Source organism: Petaurus breviceps, unplaced genomic scaffold, assembly GCF_028583685.1.
Source record: "Petaurus breviceps papuanus isolate PSGF00001 unplaced genomic scaffold, PetGlider_PUasm1.0 90740, whole genome shotgun sequence".
Lineage (NCBI taxonomy): Eukaryota > Metazoa > Chordata > Mammalia > Diprotodontia > Petauridae > Petaurus > Petaurus breviceps.
Genome location: NW_027187330.1, coordinates 1,134,970 through 1,156,798, shown reverse-complemented (window position 1 = coordinate 1,156,798; position 21,829 = coordinate 1,134,970). Strand labels below are relative to the sequence as shown.

Sequence of the window (21,829 nt, the reverse complement as noted above, 5' to 3'; positions counted from 1 at the left end):
TGTGTGTGTGTGTGTGTGTGTGTGTGTGTGTGTGTGTGTGTGTGTGTATGTGTGTGTGTTGATCTCTTTCCCCTCACCAGATTATAAAACCTGTAATCTAAGTTGTTCTTCATCATTCCATCTCAGGGGCCTTAGACATACAAGTAGTGGAACTTTAAAAAAATGTTGGTTGAATGGAATTGATCAACTTTGAATTTGACTTGCCTTTTGCCCACCTCACCATTCCCAACACCCACACCATTGTATGACTATATTCCCTGGAGCATTCACTTCCCCACTCTAGAAGGAGCTGCCATTCCTCAGACCTGTACCACCTCCCCTTTCACCCACCAAATACACAGGGGATCCAGCCTGTGACCAGATCCAAACTTGTCCTGCCTCCATGCTGAGCCCCCCATTCAAGGTCTAAACTCACACCCAGTGCCTAGCTTTGGTGCCATTATCATTTCCCCTAGAGAACTTATGTGACTGTGTAACAGATTTCATGCCATCATGATTTTCTGAGACATTTCTTTAGCTTGTCACACAGATGCCCACCTCTGAGCAATTATTCCCAGTAATAGATCAAGTTCAGGTCTGCAAGGAGGGGGCCAAATCTTCAGGAAATGTCAATCACTACTCCGACCCACACTTCAAGCAGTATCCTGGCTCTAGAATGACATGGGGCCAGGCATTCCCCAGGAGCTCCTGACCCCCTTCAGCCAGGTTTAGCAGCAAGGTCGAATATGAAGACAGAAAGGGGAGAGAAGAGATTGAGCACTAGTCTACAGCCAAGCCACTGGGAATTTCTTGGAGCTTCCATACCTTGGCCAAGCCATACAGGCCATAGATCTGAAGCTGGAAAGGACCTCAGAGGCCATCTAGACCAACCCTCTCATTTTACAGATGAGGAAAGTGAGGGCCAGGTCTCACAGGTCAGAAGCAGGATTTGAACCCCAGTCCTTTGACTCCAGAGCCAGTGCTTTTCCATTTGTACCATATGGATAATCTCAGGTCTACTTTCCTTCCTCCCCCTCCCCCCCACTGTCCTGTGACATCCCCAAAGGATTGGCTGGTCTGACCAGCATTGAAGTCAGTGGTTTAAATACCTCAGCTAAGTATAGAGAGAGCCCCTGACCCCTCCTTTGTACTACTTAACCTGGGCTGAAAGAAAACAAGAATGCAGCTCATAGATTGTAGTGGATTGGGAAAATGGGCAGGAGCACATCCATGGAGCATAGACATCCGGCAGAGGGTCCCTGGTTGGAGTGTGGAAATCTGGCAGAGAGGACCACAGCAGCTGCAAGAAGGACATGAGTGACTTTGGCACCGGGCAAAGTAGAAGCAAACAGAACAATCCACTTCCCTCAGGATTTGATGCTGCCTGACTCACCTGTTCCTAATGGAATGTTTTCAGTTTACTAGCTTTCATAGAATCCCTGCCATATTTGTCATCACAGAGAAAGAAATTATGGGCTTTTCAGAAGGGAGGTTTGGAATAACATGTTTTATTTTTTTATATCAGTTTGCTTTTTACATCCAGAGTATTTGGGCCAATGTTCTGGAGGATATTAGTTTGTTAAAATATATTAAGCACCTCCAGCCGGCAAGCAGGGTGCTGAATGGTGATCACTTTTCACTTATTGGTTATTTGAATAAAGTTTTTGTATGTTTCAACATTGTCATCTGTTCTGGGGGATAGAAATAGTGCCTGTTGTTTCTTTTGTCTCCCAAGGGCCTCATTCAGTACCTCATACATAATAGATCCTCAATAAATATGGATAGCCTTTTAGTTATAAGTTTCCAGAGCTTTTAAAGAACTTGATCTTTCTTCTGCTAAAGTCTGGGAAAGGATTTAAGCCATCACTATGACCTGTGCTCAGTGATAACTCTCAGGTTTCTTTTGCTGACCAAGTAAGCAGAATCAGGTTTCCTATAGAAGTAGCAACTTCTCCTCTGGGAAAGGAGGTGAAACATTTCATCATTTTCAAGCACAGTTCCTACAACCCAAAGTGCCTGATAGACTTTGGGACCAAGGAGGAGGTCTATAGGTTAGAGGAAAGAACACTCACTGGTTTTGGTGTCAGAAGATCTGGGTTCAGATTCAGGCTGGACTATTTATTACTTGTATTACCTCGGGTAAGTCACTGAACCTCTTGGTGCCTCTTCTGACCAGTATCAATGGTCTTATCCATTTTTCATGTCATAGTCCCTCTGGCAGTCTGCTAAAGCCTATGGACCCCTTCTCAGAATAATGTTTTTAAATTCATAAAGGAAAATACATAGGGTTTCAAAGGAAATCTACCATGTTGAAATAATAGTCAAAATATTTAAAAACAAGAATAAGTTCATGGAGCCCAGGTTAAGAACCTTTAGACGATACCACCTCCAAGGCTCCTTTTAGACTTAGACCAAAGATCACATATATCTCCCACAACAAAAAACACTTGAATTGAAGACAATCCCAGAAAGAGACATGGGGAATTTGTGGTAACAAAGAAAGATTGGAAGGTGTGGGACTTGGTGGGTGGGAACAAATGATAGGATAGATGGAGAGATTGAACAGCAGGTTAAGAGTAAATAAGGATGTGTAATGTAGCAGAAAGAATACCACACTTGGAGTTGATTCCTATCCCTACCACTGACTTTCTGAGGGACTGTGGATAAACCAGTGAAAATCTGTTAACTCAGGAGATCAACAGATTGTATTCATTAAAAAAAAAAGTCTAAAATCTACCCTGGAATCTGAATTGCTCAGTCAGAACCTAGTCTTTATTTAGATCCAAAGTTTCCTTCCCAGTCTTTTGGTTTTGCTTCTATTTTTATGTTTTGTTATATTTGGTTTTAGTCCAAATTAGAAGGGAATTCAGAGTCCACCTACATCAGCCTATATCTGAAAAGACTCTCCTCGACAATATCATCACCTTGGCTCAAAATCCTCATTGGGGGAGAACCTGCCACGTCCCTTATGGATAGTTCTGATTATTGGGACATTTGTTCTTAGCTCAGGTCTCTGTAAATTCTGTCTGCTCCTAGGTCTGACTCTTAGGGCCAAGCAGAGTCAGTCTCATCCCTTTTCGCTGCAACACCCCATCACATACTTGAAGACAGTTATGATGACTTTCCAGCAAAAGAGCTCAATTTCCTTTGAGGGATCCTTACATCATGAACCACTTCATTCTACTGGTCACCTTTCTTAAGATGCTTTCCAACTTATCTGTGCCCTTCCTAATGTTGAGGGTATGTCTGGGGGGATCCTGGTAAGGTTAACTCAGGTTAACAGTATTATAGAAAGAAGTCTCTGTTCATCGATGTTATCCCTTTATATAAGAGATAAACACTCTCATTTGAGACCTTGCTTATGAATGATGCTTCCTTGAGGGGGTGTGAATTCTCCTTGCCCTGGATACTCCCTGGACCACTGGCACCATGTAAAGGAATTGATTTGTGCCTAATTTCAGGACAATTAGGCTGTAGACTTGGACTAGACCTCTAAAAAGGAGATTGAGAACAGAGAGCAGAAAATTTTTATATAGTCACACAAGCTAAGGTCCCTGAACCAGAAGCCTTCCCATATTTAAGACCCTATGTGACCCCTGAGGTTACATCAACAAAGTAGTTAGGAGTGCCAGGGCTAACTTGTTGGATGTTGTAATGTTGGATGGAGGTGAGCATGGATTCCTTTATGAACAGAGGAATTCCTGGCCTGGAAGAATAATTCCTGGACAATGCTGTCTTCTCAAGGACGGTTCCTAGGGTAGGGTGAATTGAGCTTTATCCCAGAGTACTGACATTTAGAGTTTGCTGACAATATTTACAATCCTTTAGCACCTAGAAACAATTGAACTTAGTGCCTAGTTAGCAAGAATAATTGAAGTTAGAAGCTGTCTGATAGCATACATAAGTACCCCAGGTAATCTTTTCTTTTTCTGTAATCTTTTCTCTTCTGCTGTTGAACTGAATTGTTCTTTTAAAAAATTGATTGGAGGGCATATTTGTATCCTGAGTGCACAAACTACTAGTTTTAGTTCTGTCTGGACCAAACCGTATAGATAGACAAGGAACTTCAAGGACCAAGGTCATGAAATGGAAGATCAAACCCATACCTTGTCCTTCACTTGTATGGTAAGCTCTGTAGAATACACAGGCCCTGGTACTATAATTCCAGAGGACTACATAGGTTCTTGGGCTTCCTGAAAGGATGAGTTGTTTGAATCTCTAGCAACCATCAGTGTTTTTCCCAGGTGTATTTTGAGGGTTGGGACATAAATTTAAAGGACAGAATGGGTTTCAGGGGAAGGTGGGGGCCTACAAGGGAGGGAAAGAGATTTGTGACAATTCATGGGCTCAGGTGTGAATTTTTATAGCTTTTGGGGTTTTTTTTTGGGAGGAACATGTTAAAGAAAACTAGTCCAATGTTTTATGTATTGTTGGTCTGAGTGCTTGCTTGAGAGACAAAGACCCTTTTTTTTAACCTTTTCTATAGAGATCTAGGCATAAACTAGAGTCTGATTTCCTAGGAAAAATCTTTTATAGGAGCATGAGCCAAAAAGAGTCATTTGTCAAGATTTAACCTGTTCCATGTAAACTCAAAGGTTTTTAGTTCTGACCTACAGATTATGCTCAAATGTGGCACCCAGAGCTGAATATAGTCCTAGGATCAATACTTAGTCTTAGATACTATACGAAACTTAAGATTGCATTTGCTTTTTTGGCCTCAGACTGTTGACTCATATTGAACTTTCTGATCACTAAAATCCCAGATCTTTTTTTTGGAAAATAGCTACATAGCCATACTTCTCCAATTTTGTACTTTTGACATTTATTTTTTGTGCCCATGTCAAAGACTACGTTTATTACTAAAAATTTTCATCTTATTCCAGTTTGCCCAGTGCTTTAGCCCCTCAGGATCTTTTTGGATTCAGATACTATCATTCACTGTATATACACTGCTATACATTCCAGTTTTGGTTTATTTGTGAATTTACTAGGGGCAAGTAATCTATGCTCTCATCTAAGTCTCTGGATAAATCTCTTAGCTTGTCTGAGTTTCCATTTCCTCCCTTTTAAATGTATATAATCAATTGGTCCCAAGGCTCCCCAAAGGCAGGTATATCAGGTGGAGACTTGGTAGATCATGCCAGTCACCACAATGGCATGTAATGGATAGGGCCTAGGTATACAGGCAATTACAAATAAAAAGTCAGAATCTTTAGGGAAATCAATCCAAATCAGTCAAACTATCAATTCACTAATACTTCCTATCTCTTGGCTTCCTAATTTAGTACTTGAATCCTTATTCCCAGCATCAGGCTTTCCTACTTATCTCTGCACTACAACGACATCCAAGAACCAGCTGGTGTAGGGTCTCTGATTAATGCTTTCTTCCCTCCCAATGGGGATCCTTCCTTATCAGATCTAAGTAATACTCATTCTTCACTTCTGTCACTTATAGTTAGTGATGAATTTCTCTCAATCCTTCAAATACTCAATTCCCTTGGATAAAGTCAGGGAATCTCAGAAGGAATATCAATGAAAACACGGGTACCTAGACCAACCCATAGCTGAAAAGATAGGGTTGAATGGAAAGACTAGTCATAGCTCCTGGTAACTAAATTCCAGGGATTGTGGACATAGCTTTATAGATTTAGTGACATTTCTGATCATTTCCAATTAGCAATCTTTGTTTCATAAGTTTTATGTCAATGTAAAAAAGTCTGGTGGTATATATTCTTTTTTCTTTTTCCTACTTCCTTTTCAGGTGGCCTTGGAGAACAGTTTCATGAAATTGGGCCGAATGCCACAGCCTCCAGTCAGAGTACCAAGAAAGTTAAAAAGGGTAATGTGGTACCCCACCCAGACATTTGGGTATCTTTTATTTAATATCTTATCAACTGAAAAACCTATTCTGTTTTAGAACTGCAGAATCCTAGAAATACAGAATTCTGTTGATTGGAATGTGGTTAAGCCAGGTAGCCAGCAAGATACGAAGAGTCTGTAAATAGTGGATTAGGTATGGGTTGACTGTTAATCTGGACCACTCAAAGAAATGGACGTTCTTAGCTTCATGTCAAACCGTGTAGAATCTGGCCTAGAAGGTGGTGCTGAAGGCATAGGAGGTGCCAGTGACTATACATGGGCATTGCTGGGTTTTGGTTTAAGAGGATGTTCATAAAAGCAGGATAAAACTACTTTTCCACCTCTCTGTCTTTGTTACAAGTAACTCTCTGGGGTGTGTTCCCTTCTCACCTCTGCCTGAAAGAATCCCAAATTTCTTTCAAAGCACAGCTCGGAGGCTACCTTCTGAAATCACTCCATGGTCCATGGACCCCAAGTTAATAGCCTCTCCTCTATGGGGATAGGCTTACTCAAAATGAAAAGAAATCCACATTCTATTTGTCGGTGCCTAAAGCCTTACATAAAATAATGTGAGCCCTTTCACCTTCCCTAGTACTGGTGGTAAAAAGGATATTAATTGCTGCTAGCATCTCACCAAAATAAATGGCTTTTAGGCAAGGCTTTCTCTTTTCAGAAACCCTTTTCCTTCTCTTCCCCATCTATATCTCTCTTGAATAAGATGATGAAGACTGCTTGCCTTCTCTCCTGGAAGGACAAATTCAGCCTCAAGTGGCAAGTCACATAATTCTCACATAAAATTCTTCCTATTAAAAAAAGAACAATATTGGGGCATCTAGGTGGTGCGGTGAATAGAGCACCAGCTTGGAGTCAGGAGGATGTGAGTTCAAATCCAGCCTTTTTTTTTTTTTTAACACATACACACACAAAAAACTAGCTGTGTGACCTTAAGCAAGTCACTTAACCCCAACTGTCTTCCAAAAAGCAAAAAAAAAATAAAGGAATAACTAGTTCCCAAAACCTGAGAGATATCTGGTTCAGTTCAATTCAGTTCAATCCAACAACATTTATTATTAAATGACTACTTTATATAAGGCACTTTGCTAGGATCTGGGGATGCAAAAACAATCACTACTCCATAACAACAAATAACCCCTTCCCTTAAGCAACTTCCATTCTCCTTAGAAGAAGGAATTGGAGGAGATTCTTGATTCCTTTTAAAGAGTTGGCAGCTCTCCCTCCCAGGTCTTTATATAAAATTTCCAAGTTAATGTCTCAAAAACATAACCAATTTTTAATAGTGGAAGCACCTTCCACTTTTCTTAGAGACATATATATTTTCCCCAAATCACCTTTTTTCAGTTTTCACCACCTTCATCAAAATAATTAGTCAGTTCCCTCTGGTTTTATGTAAATGTATTCAACATTCTACCTTCTCACCTGGTGGCCACCTTCTATCTCATGGTGATAGTAGGGAGTTGTAAGCATAGGGGCAAAAAGATCATTATTTTTTACATTGTTGTTTTTATTATTAACCATTAGTTTTCTCGTACCATTTCCTGGAATGCAAGAAAAGCAGGACTATCTATAAATGACTTTTCATTCTTGTTCTATGTTCACATATTGTCTAATCTCTTATGACCTAATTCATGTACATGTGATACTGATATACTAAGGAATTGTGTTACCTGGTGCTGAAAGCACGTTGTCCACCTCTGCACAGAGAGATTGCAGCTGTTTAGACAGCTGCAGAGTCAAACCACTAATGGCAACCGGAGGAGCCTAAGGCTACATACAGCAGCCTCTTAAAACCCCTGGATTTAGCCTAGTTATGACTGATTACCCAAATCAAGATCAGCCCAGAACAACAGGACTTAGACCCTTGGGAGTGAGAGATGATAGTCCTCCCACTTGAAGATCTTTCTCTCTGTATACTAGCATGCACCAAGGGACATGGGTTTGGTTGAAAAGGATAGGTAAAAAAACAACAGGGAAATATGTCCCCTTCTGTGATATAGGAATGAATGAATGAATAAGCATGTATTAAGGGCTTTCTGCGTGCAAAGCACTGAAGATAGAAAAGTAAGATAGTCTCTACTCTCCAGGAACTCACATTCTAATGGGGGAAAACAACAGAGAGACAGTTTCATCCACCTTGGACATTTAGTGTCCAGTGCAGTCACTACAAGTTAAGAGAGAGGACGCAGAGGTGAAAGAGAAAGGGGGTGGGCGAGGGCAGCATTTCTATCCCTGTGCTCTCTGGGCCAGTGAGCTGGGGTGAGTTTGTTTTATTTGAATTAAGGGGAAGACAAGTTGTGTGTCCCTCAGACATTCCCCTTTAATCACAACTCCCCCAACAGGGACCCCCTTCTATCACCCCCATAAAAAGAGACCTCACAAGAAGGAGAAAGGCTCTGAGCCTCCCAGTTTCATCTTGCCCCTGCTCAATCGTGGGTTTATTTCCTTCTTTTATTCAGCGCCTGTCAGCCCTGACCGTGGTGCTTTTCTGGTCCCGGCTTTCTGTGGGAGCCATAAGAAGCATCCCCGTCCTCTCAGAGACACCTGGCAGTTCGAGGGATCCCTCTTGTGTGTGGAGTTCAGGACTCAGCATGCATTTTTGAGTTTATAATTGGATTAACGAAATGGAGTGTGTAAACAGTCTCCCAAATGAAGCTGTGACTATTTTGATAGTCTCTGATTTCCATAACCATACTAATAAGAAGAATGCATTCTGCAGTTTTAAAGGACATTGTCCCCCAAGAACTCCCGGGGCTTAGCCACATAACAGAAGTAAGCCCATGTTGAAGAGGTAGAGCCTAGTAGAAAGGAAGGAAAGCCGCAGTTGCCTCTCAAACCCACTGGAAAAAGCTGACAATTGGGGGCCATAGTGATCTACCATTTGAGCCATTGACTAACTTTTGGCTGCTCACATCTTTGAAAGAGTCTTCCGTATCCCATTCCCCTGAAGCCCATCTTTCATAGCAGAGCTATTCTTTGCATGCTGTGGAGACGGGAAATTGGCCAAAGCATTTGTTTCCCTTCCCGAGTTTGTAATGGTTTATCCAGATGGTTGTACCTCTGGCATATTTATTTCCAGCCAGTAAAGAAAAGACGTTCCCTGGATGCAAGACTCAGGACCTCAACTGGAAAAAGCTAAGGCCAGGCCACAGTACCATTTAGGGCCCTTCTGGGACTGAGACTCAGAATGAAATGTTGACTTATGATGGCAACTGCTGTGTGGCAGAGTTTATGGGGTTCCAGCTCAGGAGGCATATCCATTTGGATATGTTGGGCTTGGGGTGTAGTTGGTAGATTGGATTGGTTTCTTTTTGGCATGAGTCCCTTTAGTGCCAATCCATATGCAGAGCATTCTGAGATAATAAATAAAATTACACTGGATTCTGATTTTTGAGATAACAATAATCCAGGAAAATCCAATAATGACATTTGCATTAGGATCTTTTCTCAGCCTAAGCAGAACATCTGTTTAGACATATTTTTAATCTGCAAATGTGTCTCCTGTGCTAAGTCCTCAGGAAATTAAATTTCTCACTGGGTCGAGTAGTAAGCTGTCGTTCACAAACTGATCACTGCAAATTATACCCCTTGCCTTTCCCCAGTTAGACTTTAGATTTTCCCATGCTGGCTTGATGGTATAAAAATTGCCCCTGTGACTTGCTATTACATTTCTGTTTGGTACTATCATCTGAGAAACAGAGGGAGCATTGTAGGTGTTATTTGTCACGTAGAGGGATTTTTCCACCCCTGATTTTCTGCTGAAGAAAGGGACGCAGAAGTAAGTGGGAAGGTGTTGCATGTAATATGAGAAATTAGCCCACACTTAGGCCTTCCTTACTTCAACCCCAGGCCTGCCACCATTGTGGCATTATGGCCTAAATTTACTAAACCAGGAATGCTTATTGGATAACCCAGTTCTAAATATAAAAAACTTCAGTTTTTCTAATGCCATCAAAAAGTCTTCATCTTAGAATTGATTAGAACTATTTTAATGTTCACATTTAGATGAGTGTTAGGAGATACTTCCTTTTTTGTTATAGGTTAAGTATTTCAGAAAGCAGAATCACTTTTGGTGTTTTGGGGGATAGAGGATCAGTCATGGGAGGTACTTAGAAATTTTGATTTTAGCGTGTTAATGAGAAGACTCAAGAGTTGAGGTGACTATCTTCAGTCAATATTCATTAAGTAAGTCATGAAGGTGGTTGCTGGTTTCTCCTAGAGACAGGGATACCTAGTCATTCTAAGCATCTTCATGAGTGGCAGAGGTAACACTGTGGCTGTTTTTAAATGCCTACAGCTGAAATGATGAGACTGTCTTGCAGGTGACAGGCAGAACTCCATGCTTCCACGGAGACTAAAGCAAAAGGGCCCAAACGCTTCTCCCAGTGAACCTGCGGAGTCTTCTCCCCGAGTCCGAAGGGCTACGACATCAAGGGCTGAGAGGATTTGGCCTGGAGGAGTGATTCCCTATGTCATTGGAGGAAATTTCACAGGTCAGTTGTTGTAAGAAGAAATGTAAACTTGGGGCCAGTCCTGGATTTGTAGCTTAGACTGACCCAGATATTAAGAAGCTGAACTTACTCTTATTAGGCTTAAGGGTCTTCTGACATCCATGGTGTAGGGCAAGGTACCATAACTTCTAAGGGATCCGTAGACAGACGTTGGGGAATCTAAACTTGGATGGGGAAGAAAAAATTTACAGACTTATTTTCACTCACCTCTAACTGAAATTTAGCCTTTTCAGAGGACAGAATATTGGACTTGGTATTAGGAAGACTTGAGTTTGAATCCCTCAAATACTTATTAGCTGTGTGTCCCCAGCAAAGCCCCTTAATCTTCCTCTGTCTCACTTCCCTCATCTGAAATATAGGGGTAATAATAGCATCTGTCTCGCAGGGTAGCTGTGAAGATCAGATAAGGTAACATGTAAAGTTCTTTGCAAACCTTAAAGCACTTTATAAATACTGGCTATTATTATTATTGTTACTTAAACAAACATATTGTGAGAAGGGGTCCATAGGCTTTACCAGACTGCCAGAGGAGTCTATGACCCAGAAAAGACTGGTCCAGTGGAAAGAATGCTCTCCTGGAGTCTGGAGACTGTGTGCATCCTATCCCTTTGTGTCCATTCTTAGCTGTGTAACCATGGACAATCCAATTAACTTCCTTGAACCTCAGTTTCCTCTCTATGAAATACTGATAGTTGTTTCATCGCCTCCCTTACATTGCCAGGCAAATGTTTTGTCACCTTGAAAGAGTTATATAAACATGTGTTTAGAAATTCTCATTATTCCTCAAATAGAATGACCAAGAACCTAGGAGCTGGACTCACTATAACTAACCAGCATAACAATACTTCAAGGTTCCTTGATTCGGCTTTTATTTCTACCAGTATAGATTATGGCTTCACAGGGACCTAGGAGAGTTGCCATGACCAAAAATCCTGTCTTCCTGAGACTGACCTGTTGATGTGCCCCCTCAAACTCAGTAAAGTCAGTCCTTGGACAGCAGAGAGAGTCTATCTCAAGGCTTGTGTTTGAGATGGACTTGCCAGAGCTTTGACTCTACTTCTGGAACTTTCAAGAATCCAGGGTCTTCTTCACAATGAGCCATTATTAGAGAAGATCTTTAGGGAGGTGATGGGCCAGATCCTTGGTCATTTCTGTAGAACACTGACTGTCTGTAGAAGGGTCAGGGTTGGAGCTCTTAGGTACCTTAGAGACCATCTGGTTCACCCCCTTCCCTCATTTTATCGATGACAGCACCGAGGATGAAAGAGTTGCTCAAGGTCACAAGGGTCATAAGTGGCAAAGACAGGCAGGAGTCAGAGTGAGTTCTTAGGACTCCAAATTCAACCTTGTTCCCTCCTTTGCTGTGCTGCGTCTGGGTTATTTGACCTTCTTGAGGTTGCATAGGTCCTCTGACTCCAAATCCAGCATTTCTTTCACTGAAGCCATGTCGAAAGTCAAATCCATTTCAGGACAGCCACTTCTTGGGTCATGCTGTCCCTGTGGAAAGGGCCAAAGGGATTTTGTTGTAGTGAGAGTCTAACACTGGATTTTCATGTGAGGGAGTGGAACAAACCTTTATTAAGAACCCGCTATGTGCCAGGCACTGTGCTGAGGGGCTCACAAATAAAATCTCATTTAATCTTATAGCTCCCCTGGGACATAGGTGTTATTATGATCCTCATTTTACAATTGAGGCAAACAGGGGTTAAGTGACTTATTTAGGGTCACACAACTAGTAAGTGTCAGAGGCAGGATTTGAATTCAGGTCTTCTTGCATCCAAGTCCAGTTCTTTATCCACTGTACCCCTTAGGTACTTCCATTATTCTTTTCAGTTTCCTATCTGAGGCCACACAGCTAGTTGAGAACCTGAGGCAGGATCCAAACTCAGGACCTCCTATTTTTAAGTCCATCATGGGCTCTAACCACTTATGGGCCACCTAGATTTAGACTGAGTGTTTCTCATAGTCCAAAAGTGGGGTTGGCTGCTTAGATAATAGGCTTTCCCATTTCCTAGAAGTCTTCACCAAAGGATGGGTGGTGATGGTGGGAGGATATTTCAGAAGAGATTCTCCATCAGGTGCAAGTTGGACTAGAATGACCTCCGAGGCTTCTTACAAGAGTTAGTGATCCTGAACACCATCTTTTGTGTCTACCATTTGAGCATCTGAAGGGTTTTCCTATTTCAAAATGTGCCCTGTCTCCATAGTTTTGACATTCAATTTAATTCAATAAACATTTATTAAACACCTTCTATGTACCAGGCATTATACTAAGTGCTGGAGATACAAAAAGAGGCAAAAGACGGTTCTTATCCTCAAGGAGCTTACAATCTAATGTTAATTGAATGACTTAAAAGGAAATCCATTGGATTGTGGATCTAGAAGGGCGCTTCAGAGCACATTTAATCCAAACCCCTTCATTTTACAGAGTTCCAGGGAAGTAAGGCGATAGACCCAAAGTCAGGATTTGAACTTAGGTCTTCTGACCCCAAATCCAGTGACTTTTCCACTGTATACTCCCTTTCTCCCAGATTCCTTATCCTCAGAATGAAGGAGGTTCTCAAGGACCTCTTGCAGGTCCATCATTCTACCATTCTTCATGCACTGTTTCCCCTCTCCATCAAATGAGATCAGTGAATCTGCTCATTTCTCCAGGCTGCACTACCAACAAAATGGTACACCATTGGGACATCTGCAGAAATTAGATTTTCTGATGTATTCCACACCCCTATCCTCACCATCACTACTCACATGTATATGGAACTTCAAGGTTTGCGAATGGTTTTGTCATGGTGACCCTATTCAATATTGCAAGTATTATTATTCCCATTTTGTAGATGAGGAAACTGAGGCTCAGAGAGCATATAGAAATCCTCTGTGGCTTCACAACTAATAAGAGGCACAGCCCAGGCTCAAACACTGGTCTCTTGATTTCAGAGCTATCATACTCTCCACTAAATTACTTTTCCCACTAAACCATGTCATCACCACTCTCATTGAAACTTTGAGCTGGAAGGGACCTCCGGGGGTTATTTGGAACCCTCCTGAGAGTGATCTAAAAAGAGTCTTGTTGAAAGGCACCGGTTTTGTGTTTTAACTGTGTCTTTTCAACATCTGGAGTGCTTTCCTGTCCCAGGAAGTGCCACGTCATCATGGCTATTAACCTGTTCACACATATGGTGTTTGGGAGCGTTTTGTGTTCTAGGGACTTCTTCTTGTCCCTCATCTGGGTTAACACCCCTTCCCAAATTGGAGGAAAGCAAATAAATGAGGAAGAACTAATGCTTGTAAATTTATTTTTGTATCAATAAACTGAAGTCCTAATTTTCCATCATTGAATAGTAATACTAATAAAAATGAGCACTTACATTTGGTTTACAAGATGGTTTTAACATATAGCATATAAGATGGTTTACATATATTATTTGGTATGATAGTATGAGATGATGTAATGATATAATATATATTATGACAGCTTTAAATTTTATTTATATATACATATATGATATCATGTTATAACATGTAATGTATTATTTTATATAATGGAAATGCTATGACTTAGTTACTCTATGTATCAACACCCCCATTTTTCAGATGAGGAAACTAAGGCTCAGAAATATGAAGGCACTTGCTTTTAATCACTAGTGAGCAAGTATCAGAGGCAGGATTTGTACCCACATCTTCCTGGCCCCCAAGCCCAGAACTTTATCCACCCCTCCATTCTGTCTTTCTGGAATGGCCAGCTCCTGTCCCCCTCTGCTTTCCTTCTTGTTCACCTCCAGATAGTTCCTGTTCATTTTCTAAAGCCTTCATGTTGATGTCAGTTAACAGACAAGGCTTTCTTAGGTGCTGTGTTGCCTCTCTAGAAGAGCAGCAATCCCTATAATTTTGCAAGATTCTTGTCCCAAATATTTTTTCCCTATTTGCTGGAATGAGCCTAAATGAATAAACGTAGATCCCGAGAAGCCAGATTTAGTCTTTTCTTGGGATATTTCATGACTTTTCAGTTCTGGAGTCTTCAGAAAAGCAAAGGAACCAAAAATAAAAGTGTAACTGATTTTTTTTTTTTTTGCTTTTTGGAGGGGGGAAGGTAAGGCAATTGGGGTTAAGTGACTTGCCCAAGGTCACATGGCTAGTTTTTGTGTTAAGTGTCTGAGGTCGAATTTGAACTCAGGTCCTCCTGACTCCAGGGTCAGTGCTCTATTCACTGTGCCACCTAGCTGCCCCATGTGTTACTGATTTTTATGCAAGTGGAGTATTCAGAACTCTGAGAACTCTTAGGATTTTCCTTAAGGTATCTCCCCACCGAAAAATCACCTTATGTTTTTGTATAAAGTGGGGGAGGAGAACCAAGGTAACCCTTTAGTCTTCTAACACTGAGTTGTGCCCAAGGGCACCAGTAAAAGTGGGGATGCATCTGTCCCACTCCTATGGTACCAGTATTGGGCAGGTGACATGCTTCTTCCCAGAGTAAACTACCACTAAAAGGGAGTGAGTCCTAGCACGTGACCCCAAGGTTTCAGTTCCCTGCCTCTCCTGGGGCACCTTCCACACTCTGGGCAGCTGGTCCACAAGCACATAGCCCTAGAGTCCTATTCCACATAGGCTGCACAGGATAAGGGTCCAGGAAGTTCATAGTGACTTTGGGGAGGGGATCTCAGGCTCTGTTTCTACTCCCTCCCCTCAAATGAATTTGTCTCAGGTTCCGGAATCTTCAGGTACAGCTCTGCATGTTGGAGTAAAATTTGAAATCTGTTGGAAATACCATTTTCATTATCAATGGAAGTTGAGGGAGCATAGACCTCTTTGAAGACCATCTTTCATCATTTTCATTAAAGTTAAACCCAGGAAAATTACTTAACCTCTTTGGGTTAAGTAAAGTCTCTTTCATCTCTGAAATTCTGTCTGTTTGGGTATGGCTATGTTTAATCTGTAAAACTCTTATAGGTTTGTAAATTCAGGGAAGTCAATCAATCAATAAACATTTATTAAGTGCTGACTGTGTGCTAGGCATGGGTGCTAAGTGCTGGGGATATGAAAAAAGGCAAAGACATTCCCTGACCTCAAGGAGCTTACAACCTAATGGAGTCATGTCTATTTTTTTTTTTTGCTTTTTGGAGGGCAATTGGGGTTAAGTGACTTGCCCAAGGTCACATTACTAGTTTTTGTGTTAAGTGTCTGAGGCCAGATTTGAACTCAGGTCCTCTTGACTCCAGGGCAAGTGCTGTACTCACTGTGCCACCTAGCCGCCCCGAGTCATGTCTAATTTTGATCAAAGAATGTTGTCTTTTATGGAGTAACAATGCCATGGGAAATGGACTCAAGAATCATTTTAGGCAAAGCTACATTTGTGTGCCTGTAGAATAAGATAGAACGAACCAAAGACAGACCTGTGAACAAGGTAACAAATGAATGCATGTTGGTGTTCCCATCTTTGTTTTAGGGAGCCAGCGTGCCATTTTTAAGCAGGCCATGAGGCACTGGGAGAAACACACCTGTGTGACCTTTATAGAGAGAACAGATGAGGAAAGTTTCATTGTGTTCAGTTACAGAACATGTGGGTAAGTAATAGAAACCAAGAAATCTAGCTTCATTTTGTCTATAGATGAATCAAACCACTTTAAATGAGAGCCAACCAAACATTCTTAATGAACTGCAGTTCATCAAAGTTTATCATCCTCCTTTTTCTAGACAGTTTTCAATGTCTCTCTTAAAATGCAGCACTCAGATTTAAACACCATAATGTGAACATTCTAATATTCTATGATCCTACATGAGGAGTAACTCAGTAGATCACATCATCCATTGAAAGATGACTTGAACACAGGGGAGAAAACAATATAGGGAGACTATAGGCAGCTTGGAGCCCTGAAATGCTCATTTCCAGCTTAAATGTGTGGTCAGCTCCTGTGTCCTTAAATAAATGGTTCACTGCCCTTAACATCTACCCCTCTTCTCCCCACCCCCCAAAAAACCTAACCCAACAACAAATCAGCATCGCTTCAAGCAGGTGTTTTAACTGCCAAACATCATTTCTAGCTTGGGTTTGGAGTCAATTCAACTCCAGAAACACCACATGTACCACTAGAAGATTCTCAAGTTGAAAGAGTAGCTTATAAATAAAGGGTAACATTATGTATTCATATATATAAACATGCATTAATGTATACAGATATTATATGTAACTGTGCTTATATGTAAAATACCATATATAAAATACTAAAATATTATGTATACATACACATATACATACATACATGTATGTAAATTCCCTTTAGGCAGAAAGTAACATTCTCTTATTGTTTTTGTCAAATATTAGATGAATTCTGACATGTCTAGTGTTGTTTTTGGTCATTGCAGTTGGATGAAGGGGCTGTGCCCTATTAGGAAAAACAGTGGGATGAGAGATGGTGGTGATTCCTTATTCCAGAAGGAAGTCAGTGGTCCTCTCCCTTCATTTATTTCTTCTTTGTTCTCACTATCTCTAAGTGCCCTTCTTGGGTCTTGCACCTTTCTCTCTTTCTCGCTGACCTGGATATTTTTTCCTGATTGTTGTAGATGTTGTTCCTATGTTGGGCGCCGAGGTGGAGGCCCTCAGGCCATATCCATTGGGAAGAATTGTGATAAGTTTGGTATTGTGGCTCATGAACTTGGCCATGTGGTTGGGTTCTGGCATGAGCACACTCGCCCTGACCGAGACCAGCATGTAACTATCATCAGAGAAAATATCCAGCAAGGTAAGGAAACTGCTTTCAAGCACCATCTAATAGGTAGGGAGTGCTAATGTTAGTCAAGAAAATGAAATGGGGAACTTAACAAAGCTGAGGAGGAGCTCACCCTAATTCTGGAGATCACCCATTATAATGGGGGTGACACATGCAGCATCCTCATTGGTTCTCACTCAGGAGCCCCTTCTAAGAGAAGTTATGTCCCAATTTTGTAGGCTATAACTAAAGAGAAGATGACTTTCTCTGTTTTAAGGGACAATGGATTTGCCTAAAGAAACATCTTCCCCCAGATTCTCAGCTGTCAAGATGACAGATTCATGTCTTGTTACTAGCTGTATTTCAAAGTTTGGATCCTATCCAATAGATTTGGGTTTTTTCCCCCTGCATACTGACCATATTTCTGGTTTGGACAACATATCTTTAAAAATCCTACATATAGCTAAATCACTCTCTTTTTCTGTGATTTTATCATGTAGAGATCTCTAGGTGAGGAAATTCATTCAAACCATGCAGATCAGCAAGTGTTCTCTGAGCTTTGGTTTTAGATTTGCCCTGGGCAATGAGAGATAAAATTACTTGTCCAGTCACATAGCCAATATGTGTTATAGGCTGGACTTGAATCCAAGCTGTCCTGATTCCACATCTGGCCTGATTTTCACTACACTGTGTTGCCTCTTAGCTAAAACACCTGTATAGGCAATTGTAGTGTCTATGAAGTAGGAATAGATTAACTATTTTCAAGAGGGATTTATCTGAATGGTCAAGACAGAGAAGCTTGTACATCCAAATCATGGAGAAATACATCAATTCAGCTTACGTTTTTTTTTTCTTATGAGAAATGTTTCTTTGAATATATGGTAGTCAAAGGAATATAAATAATATATATTGACTATGACAGTATATATAGTGACAATATAATATATTACACATATGTTGAATATAATATATAATGATAGAATTTCTACCAAAAAAGCTTCTGTTCAATGTTTGCAACTCTCCAGCAGACAACTAGCTTTATCTTTTCATGGATTTTTCTCTTTCTCTTCCATTTGTATGATTGATGCCTTTTTCTTTAGATGCTATTTAGGCCAAGCTGATTAAACCCAATCAGTCTCATCACTTTTCAGCTGAAGAATTTGGAGGGATTTTGAGAGTTTAGAGAGTATCAAGATGGAAGAATCTGTGCTTTTCTTCCCAGTTTAACATCTCAGACTTATTTGAACACATACAAACCTCAGATGTGTGCTGTGGGTTTAGTGTGAACCAGGAAGATGATTTTTTTCTGCCCGGTCGTATCCCTCCTCTGCCCCTCCTTAATGACATGGACCCTAATAGTGTGTATTGTGTCTCAGGTCAGGAGTACAACTTCCTAAAAATGGAGGCCGGGGAGGTGAATTCGCTGGGAGAGACGTACGACTTTGACAGTATCATGCACTATGCCCGGAACACGTTCTCAAGGTTGGAAGCTAAGGTTCTGACTGCTCAGTTCTTCATTGTGCCTCTGGCAGGCTGGGTTAGGATTCTTAGTGATTTCCCAAGGGGGGGTGGGTCTCTGTGGGTATCAGAGAGTGTACAGGTGCTTCTGTCCTTGATGCTCAGCACCCTCCAGCTTGCAGTGAAATATAATCTAATCAGGAGTCTGCTAATAAGATTTAACCCCATTGTGAAAGCCACTGTTCCATTATCGTTTAATGTCACAACTAGCAAACCGGAAAATGGAAATGATCAAGAGCTTCTGTTTAAAATTTCCAGTGAGTGAGTGGGGGGTTGGGGGTGGTGGTGAAGGTGGGGGAGGAAGCCTTTGAAGGAGTGTCCTTGATTTTAACCGGGGCAGCAGTTAACAGTCCTGGAGAAGTCAGGTTTGTTTCAGAGTTCAAAGGACTTTGAAGCCAGCTGGGAGGGACCTTCAAGACCATCAAAGATTTAAGGCTAGAAAGGACTGTAGAGACCACCTAGGCCAGCCTCCCCGTTTTATGGATGAAGAGCTAGCAGCCCAGAGAGAGGTGAGAGGGTTCGCTCTGTGTGCCATTGATAAGAAGAGCCCAGGCCAGGAACTGAACCTGTGTCCCCTGACTCCAAACCCAGCAGCAGTGTCTTCACTGTAGCATGCTATTCATCTTGTTCAATGTCCCCATTTTGCAGATGATAAGACTGAGACCCAGAGAAGTAACATGACCTATCCAAGATGAGACAGTGACAGAATTGGGACCAGAACCCACATCTCCCTGACTTCTAGTTACTTTGAGCTATAAGGCTTTTCTTGCCCTCAGATATATAAGTACTTCTTATGCCCTAATCAAAGGCCTGAAGGGAACCAAAGGAAGGAAGCAATCCTTCTCTTGGAACCTCTTTTCAATTCCTACCTTTTCTTAGAATTTATATGAGGAAAAGTACTTGAAAAAATTGCTTTACATCCCTCATCCCCCGTTAGAATGTAGGTCCTTGCCAGTAGGGATTGTGGCTTTGTGGTTGCATCCCAGTAGGCCTAGCACAGGGCCTGGCACATACTAGGGTTTTAATAAATGCCTGTTAGTTGATTGATCCTGTTGAGCAAGGCTACTGAGATTGGCTGATGTGGTGGGGATGGGGTGGGGAGTGGAATGTAACAGGGACATCAACAAACACAAGGTAGACTGTGATAAGTGCTTCAGAGAGGTCTAGATAAGGTGTTACTTTTTTTTTTTAATTGAGGAGGAAGGGATCCCTTTTAGTGGGGGTGGGGGCACTAGGGAAGGCTCCATATTCTCACAACAATATTTTTTAAAATGTACAATTTTGAAGACTTTTTAAAACTGATGAATGAAATGAGTAGAACCAAGGGAAAAATTCGTATGAGAACAATAACTTTCAAAGTTCTGAGAACTCTGATCATCAATACAATGACTCTCTATGATCCCAGAGGACATATGATAAAACATATTTTCCCCTTTCTGACTGAGAAGTCATAGATTTTGGGTACATACATACATATATACATACAAACATACATATATGTTGTTCAGTTCTTTTAGTCATGTCTGACTCTTTGTGACCTATTTGGTGTTTTCTTGGCAAAAATAGTAGAGTGATTTTCTATTTCTTTCTCCAGCTCATTTTACAGATGAGGAAACTGAGGCAAGCAGGGTTAAGTAACTTGCCCAGCATCACACAGCCAGGAAGTATCTGAGGTTAGATTTCAATTCAGAAAGATTAATCTTGCACACATGTGTATGTGTATGTATGTATGTGGATATGTAGATACACATGTATATACAAATATGTGCATATGCACATACACATATATTTGCATACAACCAATGAGGCGTTTTGTCTTGCTTAATTGTGTGCTTATTGTAAGGAATTTTTAAAAATCTTTTTTTCCCCAATGGATGGGAAGTGGGAGAGGAAATAAATTTCTGTTAATTAAAAAAACAATTAAAATAGGGTATATATGGGTGGGGGTGGGTGTTACAGATATAGAATGTTGTTTGTACATTTGGGTGAGATCACTGTTTTTGCTTAACTATTTTACTTTATTCCAAAAGACCTCTCATGGAGTAGAAGCAAATTTCTATTTGCTCTGCAAATGTTTGTAATGTAAAAATAAAACATATCAATAAAACTTTTTTATTTCTTTAAAGGAAGAATTCCTAGAGCTAGTGGCCCTGGAGGTGAGCCATTTGGGTCTCAACATTTTCTTTCACAAAATGAAAGTTGCATCAAATGATTCTAAAGTTCCTGCTAGCTCTCCAGTGCTGTGAGTTGGCTTTTTGCGAAATAGAGATGATAAGAGTTTTAAGCTCCATGCAGAGACTCAAGCTTGAGGGCTAGTTAGTACAAGGGTCTAACATGCTTGATCTCAAGGCCAGTTTGCAGGATCCTGGGCTTTGCTGCCTCTGGGCTGTAGGTGGGTCAAACAGGATATGTTCAGTATCAGGGACTGAGATGACCCATGGATTTTGGAAATGATACAGGAGGCAGGCTCCCTATTGGATCTAGCTTCATCACATCTGATCCCAATTTAGTTTTCCAAATCAACAAGCTAAAACTTGGTGTCAGCATGGGGTGAGTTCACTACAAAGGTAAGACCATAGGAGTTAGGCCTGGAAGGGGACCTCAGAGATCATTTAGTTTACCCACCCCCTCCTTTTACAGCTGAGGAAACTGAGATACAGAGATATGAATTGACTGACTCAAGGTTAAATAGGAGTTAAGTAGCAGAGCTGGGGTGTAAGCCCATGTATTTTGTCTTGGAATCCAGTACTCTTAACAATACACAGTTACTGTTTGGGCATTACAGTACATTGCTGAGCTGACCCCCAGTGAAATGCCTGTTACTGGAAGAGGCATGGGAAGAATAGAATTCAAGCATGCAGTAGATTTCACTTAGTATCAAAGCCCTGGGATACAGTGTGGGTGTATTCTGCAATGAGCAAATGTTGAATAGATCTTTGGAACTGAAGCACCTTCTGAGTGCCTCAAATCAAGGCTAAAGCAAAGCAGCCAGCTTCATCTCAGAGTTCCGTTCCCACTTCAGGCTTTTGCCGGCTTTCAGAAAATGGACCCAGCAAATGACAGGGCTGAAAGGGACCTCCGAGGCCATCTTGTCCAGCCCACTCATTTTACTGATGAGGAAACAGAAACCCAGTGATTCACTTCAGCTCATAAAGAGAGTAAAGTACCAGGAGCGGACCTTATGTACAGAGAGACAGAGAGAGAGAGACAGAGAGAGAGAGAGAGAGAAAGAGAGAGAGAGAC

The 21,829-nt window shown here is 41.2% G+C and overlaps 1 protein-coding gene across 2 annotated transcripts in view; it reads left to right on the top strand.

Moving 5' to 3' along the window:
* The window catches only part of TLL2 (tolloid like 2), a 171,630-nt gene that overhangs the window by 72,385 nt on the left and 77,416 nt on the right, over positions 1-21,829 (top strand). For both annotated transcript variants that reach the window (XM_069067104.1, XM_069067103.1), the window contains exons 3-7: positions 5,741-5,818; positions 10,176-10,346; positions 15,808-15,925; positions 16,923-17,101; positions 18,445-18,550. In XM_069067104.1, the coding sequence (XP_068923205.1) occupies positions 5,741-5,818; positions 10,176-10,346; positions 15,808-15,925; positions 16,923-17,101; positions 18,445-18,550 (652 nt within the window). The remainder of the gene's footprint in view (positions 1-5,740; positions 5,819-10,175; positions 10,347-15,807; positions 15,926-16,922; positions 17,102-18,444; positions 18,551-21,829) is intronic.